This window comes from Salvelinus alpinus, chromosome 15 (genome assembly GCF_045679555.1).
Source record: "Salvelinus alpinus chromosome 15, SLU_Salpinus.1, whole genome shotgun sequence".
NCBI lineage: Eukaryota > Metazoa > Chordata > Actinopteri > Salmoniformes > Salmonidae > Salvelinus > Salvelinus alpinus.
In genome coordinates, this window is record NC_092100.1 from 28,306,315 (window position 1) to 28,313,662 (window position 7,348).

Genomic DNA, 7,348 nt, shown 5'->3' on the forward strand with positions numbered 1-7,348 from the left:
GTCCCTCAATCGTTCTCATAATCAATGCAATACTCCTTCTGTCGTTGACGAGTATAACAATTTATTGATCAATATAGCATTTCAGAAAGTCCTCTCTTATCTCTCTTCATGCATGATCGATATCCCCCAAAAATTACTTTTGGGTTCATCAGGCTTTCACGTGAGGGTAAGAAACTTGCATTGCGCCTCTGCCGTGGTTCTTTGAATCCAGATGTTAGATTTTCGTGCTGTTATTATTCCTTCTTCATTGGCAATTCTTCACAGCGTCCAAAATCTAAGTAATGTTGATAAAAGAATTGGTGGTCCGTGTCCTCTCGAACATTGGGGCGTCATCCGCTACGGTGTCTACTCGAGCGGAGTCCACCTGTAAAACACCTCCGGAGCGGGAAAACTACTCTGCCACAGTCACATGGTGGAGAGGCAGGCTCGAGCGCGACGATTGGAAATCTGGAGATACGTTAATCTGTGATTGGGGCCCGGAGGGAGGAGTCTGCTGAAAAGGAGCGGGCGGGAGCATTGCGCGTCCGAGCCTATGTGTTTCAGCTCTAATATCTCACATATCAATAATTCAACGCGCAAGAAGAAGACCCCGCGCTATGTATTCAACTGCGCTTCAACTCGACAAGGGCCTCGTACCGCTCTCGACTGGTTATTCGATTACGGAGTGACAAGAAAACGCGGGGAGGCTTGAGCCGAGAGGGGGGGGGAAAGTTAACAGTGGGAACGACTGGGTAAAGGGGGACTCTTCATTAAAAAAATAAAAATAAACGGGTAAACCAAACCTGTCTTTGACCTTTTCAAATACTTAGAGAAACACACAAGAGGTTTAATTCAAGAAGCGAAAGGGAGTTGGTCATTTTAATAGGCTGAATTTTGCGGAAGAGAAGAAGTACTATATTATCTATCGGAGAAATCAGAAAACGTTCCCTTTCTTTGTGCGGGATACAGCAACGAAGTGCATAGTGAAGTTGCCGTAATGTTGACGCTCCTACTGGGTGCAGTGTGGCTAGTGACTCTAGTGAACGCTCAAAACGAGACGGAACCCATCGTACTCGAGGGGAAATGTCTGGTTGTTTGCGATTCCAACCCAACTTCGGATCCCACCGGGACGGCGCTCGGGATATCGGTGCGCTCCGGTAGCGCCAAAGTGGCTTTTTCCGCGGTGAGAAACACAAACCACGAGCCCTCGGAGATGAGTAACCGGACTATGGTTATCTACTTTGACCAGGTAACTTTCACTGAACTGTCTGTCTGCTATATCATACTGTATGGCTGCCTTGGTCATGGGGAGCGAGTGTCTGGAGGGGGTTTGGATGACTGTTGTAAATCTATAAAAAAGCTCACTGGCTATTCTATTCGTGAGGTGGAGAATGGAGGCTCGCTGTTTTAGATGTATATATTAGATGTATAGATAAAGACAGGTGAAAGTAGTCAGCCTTTGAATATTTAAGTTCCTTTTGATGATATGAAATGAAGTCTGACATCTCTCCAAATAATGTAATACCATGTCATGAGGGTGAAGTCTTAATCCATGCTACTCCATATCTCAAAAGGTTAATCGCCGCCAAATGGCTATTCAATTAAATTAAATGTTTCCGCTTGGGCGGATTTTGATCTCACAAAATTAGTAATTTGAGCCTCAAAACTTCATCGATGGATTCATTCCAAAATTGATTAACTTGGTTTCTGTAATTGTTTTAATTTTAAACTAACAAAGTTATAGTCAAATGCCATCTGAGCTACAATATATCAGGCTGCATTGCGTGATTTCCTTTTAACTTTGTAATTGAAAGACATTATAAAGCATTTATACTATGACAACGACGAATGTCTTTGATGTTAGTGTGTCTTTTCCCTTTTCACATTCTTTCTCTCTTCCCCAGATACTTGTAAACGTTGGTAAGAATTTCGACGAGGAAAGGAGCAATTTCATCGCACCGCGCAAAGGGATTTACAGTTTTAATTTTCACGTGGTGAAAGTGTATAATCGCCAAACGATCCAGGTCAGTCCACTGTAAGCCTACAAATAATGAATACTTTATTTAATATGTGTGTGTGTGTGTGTGTGCGCGCGCGCGTGCGTGTGCATCACGCACACCCGCTGGTAGACCTCATACAAGTTGAATACACTTAGTACATTCAAAAACGATTCCCCTAGAAATAATTTGTAGATTTGTGAAATGTCATTCCCCAGAGAAAATGGTCGTTTGCAGATGAAAGTCAGCCACTGCATCATAATTAATCGATAAGCGTATGGAGACATTTTGGCGCAGGAACAGCCAGTTAGCCAGTACAGTAGCTGCGGGTGCAGTTTCTGGACCTTGGACAGCGGCAGCGTAGAACTCCTCTGTCCTGCTGCGTGACTTGACGTCTGCATTTGACAGCAAGTGAAAAGTCTAAACAGGTCCAAATAGACCAAACCCAAACAGCTTCACATACACATATACATATTTTGCCGCGCAAATCCATCGAGCAGCGACTCACAACTCATGTTTCCCATGCAAGAAACACAAATGGAGAAGCCTAATCCTTTGATGCGTTAAATAAGCGAATACACTTGATCAGATGTAACCCTCTTTAAATAACATTTAACACAGACAACGTGGCTTTTAAAACCAGCCCCTCTTAATTAGATTGCATATTTCACTAATTAAACCCTGGTCTAATTATGCAGTGAAATCCACAGGGCTACAGTATTACATTCTCATATTTATCTCATATTGGAAGCTAAATTAATTAATTGAAAACAAACCAGGCAAGCAAAATTAAAATGAAAAGCCCTGTAAAACCATATTCATCCATTATGTCATTGAGTCCAACTAACCATAAACAGAGGTACAAATTACAGACACCTGTCTCAAGCAACTAACTACAGTACACTAAAACATATTTCACTGTTAATTATTTTGTCACAAAAGATACAATTACTTTAAGATAACAAATGTAGCATCCTCCATATATCTGGAAATCAAATAACAACGAGGAGAGGATTCACAGCTCAGTTCAGCTCTGATACACTAGTCCAACAGCCACAACTGCTGTGTTAAAAACTCACACTGTTTGATTGCCTTAGAGCAGTTTGTCATGTGGATACAGAGGGAGGGAAGAAGGGGGTGGGAGGGAGGGAGAGAGAGAGAGAGTAACAGTAACATAGATTTACATGGATTGGTTGAGATAGAGATTGAAAACGTTCCAGTTTCTTTCTAGAAGGATGTGGACACAGGAGTGTCTTACAACTCCAGTGTTTTGCTATTGAAGGAGGAATACAGGCATTACCATCTTGAAACATCCAGAAATAGCTCACCTCCTCATAAGCATACACCATGGTCATTGAGTGTTACATACGAGCCCCAACTACAAAGTACTGAACCCTGAAAAAATCTATTACCCAACTAATCAATAACAGTAGTTTAGTATGAGTCCCTATACTAGTGATGGAATTTCAGGATTTTGGGCACTGGCCAGAGGGGCACGTAGACCACAGTTTTTACTAGCCTTGGTCCAAAATCTGTGCTTGTTGGGCATATTTTCTACTAGCCCGTGTCTGAAAGGTACTAGGCTCGTGCTTGCGGACTTTAGCGGGCTAGCTTAATTTCATTTATGTAAGAGTAGGCAAACAGCCATTCAAACTGACAGTGAGATGTGAAGGCTACAGAACCTCACACTATACGGGATGGGGGCTCTTGAGATCATCCTCCACATGCATTAAAGGGAAATTTCACAATTCTTCAACTTCATATTAATAATCTCCAGCATCACCCCCAACATCAACATCTGTGAAAATGGCACGTTTCTATGTTTTGTAGTTAAAAAAAAGGCAGAAGAAGTTAAGTCTTTCCATGACATCATCAACCAATTAGTAGACAATTAGTAGGCAATTGGTAGACAATACCTACTCACAATTGGTCAAACTCACACGATGCACACCGATGATGTCATTGGAAACACTTATCTTCCTTAATCTTTTTTACTACAAAACATAGAAACGTGCCATTTTCACAGATGTTGATGTTGAGGTGATGCTGGAGATTATTAATATGAAGTAGACGTTTCCCTTTAAAAGAGAAGCGAATGTGTAGATTGCATAAGGTATTGAATCATGTGAGCACATGAGTGTTTATTATGAGCCACCATAACCGCTGTAAAAAATATGTGCATTTTATTAACAATCTTCTCCATGAGTCTCCCTCATGCAACTTTGATCAAGTAAAAAAAATAAAATAATTTAAGTGCACCATACTTTTAAAGATTACTTCTCTCAAAAACATGACATTTCTAAATATATCCTTGCTGCCCACTGGCCAGTCATTGTGTCTCCCTTCACCGAGTAGAGAGAAAGTGGTCTGTTGTCACGTCACTGCTGTCGTCTGTCTGTTTGGACAGGAAATGATGTGTCATGAGAGGAGGATGTCTTCTTTTTCATTACAGCTAAGTGCTGCATTAAACTGTGGGCGGAAACACACTCACCAAATATATATCTAAAGCTTCTCTCTCTGGGCTTAATTGGGTGCTTACGCGTTAATGAATTCAGCAGCTCAATGGAATGCTGACACCATGCACCAGCCTTTATGCCATTTACACATTACACTGTAATTTGCAGTGGCTGGCATGATTGAGTGGTGGTGTTTTTGGGGAAGGGGTGGTGATTATCAGACTCAGTGATCAGACTCACAGAGAACACTGAACACAGGGCTCAGTCAGGCGGTGAGTTGGTACACATGGTCTGTGTTCCTCACCCTCTCACCCTTCTTCCTAGCCTCCCCCTCATTACTCTGCTGAGAACAGGACCATCCTGCCACTGTTCTGTCACTAGTTTATTAGTTCCATACATCACTGCCACAGAAGAGGGATGTGCCCCAGTTTGACCATCCAGCTGAACGAGGTTCCCTCTCCCCTCCTCAGTGTAGGTGGGATGGTGCTGGTGTTGGTGCTGGGCTGAGGGTGGGGCTGGGTGGGAGCTGAGTGAGTCTCCCCTGGGCCCTGGCTGGGTGGGAGTGATGTATGTAGAGGCTTGGGCTTCCTCCCGTCCACCTCCATGCTCACTGTGGACTCATTTAGCACACTGAACAGAGGCTGCTCTGTCCTGCCTCTCTTAGATGACATCTCTCTCGCTCTATCTCGCTCTAAAACCTAGCACCTCTTAATCTTTCAGGCCTAAGATGAGTGTTTTGATCTCTTTTATGCACTCATATGCATGATTTAGATGGTGTCTATTTGAATGGTAAAGGCATGTATCAGTCAATGGGTGTTTTTACTCTTTACTCTTAAACTCGGCACAAGGAGGGTGAACCGTGAATGAGTCTGAATGAGTGAAATGATGTAATGTTCATGTCTGTGTCCTCTGTGTTCTAGTATTGCCTGTAGGGTGTGTGTGTGTGTGTGTGTGTGTGTGTGTGTGTGTGTGTGTGTGTGTGTGTGTGTGTGTGTGTGTGTGTGTGTGTGTGTGTGTGTGTGTGTGTGTGTGTGTGTGTGTGTGTGCGTGTGTGCGTGCGTGCGTGCGTGCGTGCGTGCGTGCGTGCGTGCGTGCGTGAAGTCTCACACAGAAGTCAGGGCTCAGTGGGGAGTAACCTATAGGCAGAGAATGACAGGTGAGGTGCGTGTGTGTGTGTGTGTGTGTGTGTGTGTGTGTGTGTGTGTGTGTGTGTGTGTGTGTGTGTGTGTGTGTGTGTGTGTGTGTGTGTGTGTGTGTGTGTGTGTGTGTGTGTGTGTGTGTGTGTGTGTGTGTGTGTGTGTGTGTGTGTGTGTGGAGCTGTGGGTGTATTTAACCATCTGTAACTGTAGTACATGTCATCTCCTGTAGGTAAGCCTGATGCATAATGGATGGCCTGTGATCTCGGCCTTCGCTGGGGACCAGGATGTGACTCGTGAGGCTGCCAGTAACGGAGTGCTGATCCAAATGGAGAAGGGGGACCGAGCCTACCTCAAACTGGAGAGAGGAAACCTCATGGGGGGCTGGAAGTACTCCACGTTCTCTGGGTTCCTGGTCTTCCCCATGTAGAAGAGAGGAGACTGGGGGGACTAATTCTTCTGAGCTCGGCTGCTTGGGAGACTGGAGACAGAGAGAGAGAGATGATGAAAGATAGAAAGAGGGAGAAGAGGAGAGAAAAAGATATGGGAGAGAAAGTTAAAGAGATGAGTAGGGTATAATTGGTTGGGCAGGCTCTCCAACACTCTCACTCACTCTGCTGCCTGACTACAGCTCTGGACAGCCAAAACTTTTTTATCCTCAGAAATACTATCATTTAAAAATGTTAAAGAGAGTAAAACCTAGAGGCCAAGTCCACCCCTTCCCTCACATCATCTCTTTCTGCATCTGCTTTGAGGAATGTGTCTATATTATCTACAGTGTCAAAGAGCTGCATCAACCATGTTTCCACATTCTGTATGGCCATCCCCATCTATTTTCTGTGACTCCATTTTTTATTTTTTTATGTCTGTGTACAGTCTGACAATACATTTTCTACATCCCATCCACTTCTGTCATTTCAATTCCAGACAGATACAGTACTGTACCATCAAGTCCTCCTCACTCCCCACCCCATTTCTTAATGTTTATTGATCCCCTGTTCAATACTCCTTCTGTCCTTTACTCCTCTCCTGTTCTTTTATCCTCCCCTCTGCTGCTCTTCTTTCTAGCCTTCTCCACCCAGTAAGGATTGGTTTGTCATGATTGCTTTGTCATGATTGGAGGATTGCTGAAACTCTAAAGACTCCTGCTGTATACTGGATATATATAAAATCTGAAAGTTTCTATATGATATAATATGTGATTAACAGAATCTGGTTGAATATCTGTGTTTGCGTATTTTAATGTTAAAACTTAGTGATTGTGTGTGGATTATGAGGCTGCCCTTAACTACTGATGCTTCTTGTTCTTGTTTCGGTCGAAATGTGGCTAAACTGAAACTATACCAGAAAAACTATAAAGGAATTTTATTCTGATTATTAACTGTAAAATACATGTGAATATTTAGAAGAGACAAATCCTCCCTTTTATTTACCAATCAATCAATTTATCTATTGTTTTTTATTTGCTTTTATCCAATAAAATATACGTGGTACTTTTATTTTTCTTAAACCTAATCCGAAACTCTCATTGCGATTAATTTGCTGAAACCTAGTTGGCATAACCTCTATGACCGTCTCTCTATCCATCTCCCCATCTTCCAATCAATTCCAAAAGTTGGCTGGAGTAAGTGATGATCAAGATGTAATGTGTGTGCGTTTGTGTGCGTGTGCTTGAGAGCCAAAGATCCACGTTGATGTTCTTTATGTGTGTTTGGCGGTGTGTGTTGTTCCCAGTGACGTTGTGCTGCCTGCCTGGCCCAAGATCCGTTGTAGAGAGAGA

General features: G+C 43.0%; 1 protein-coding gene across 1 annotated transcript; it reads left to right on the top strand.

The window, feature by feature from the left end:
- Positions 1 to 559: 559 nt before the first annotated feature.
- LOC139539851 (cerebellin-1) lies at positions 560 to 7,083 on the top strand. Its single transcript, XM_071343189.1, has 3 exons — positions 560 to 1,228; positions 1,884 to 2,003; positions 5,801 to 7,083. The coding sequence occupies exons 1-3, from the start codon at positions 977 to 979 to the stop codon at positions 5,996 to 5,998; spliced, it is 570 nt and encodes a 189-aa protein (XP_071199290.1). The 5' UTR covers positions 560 to 976; the 3' UTR covers positions 5,999 to 7,083.
- Positions 7,084 to 7,348: the final 265 nt, after the last annotated feature.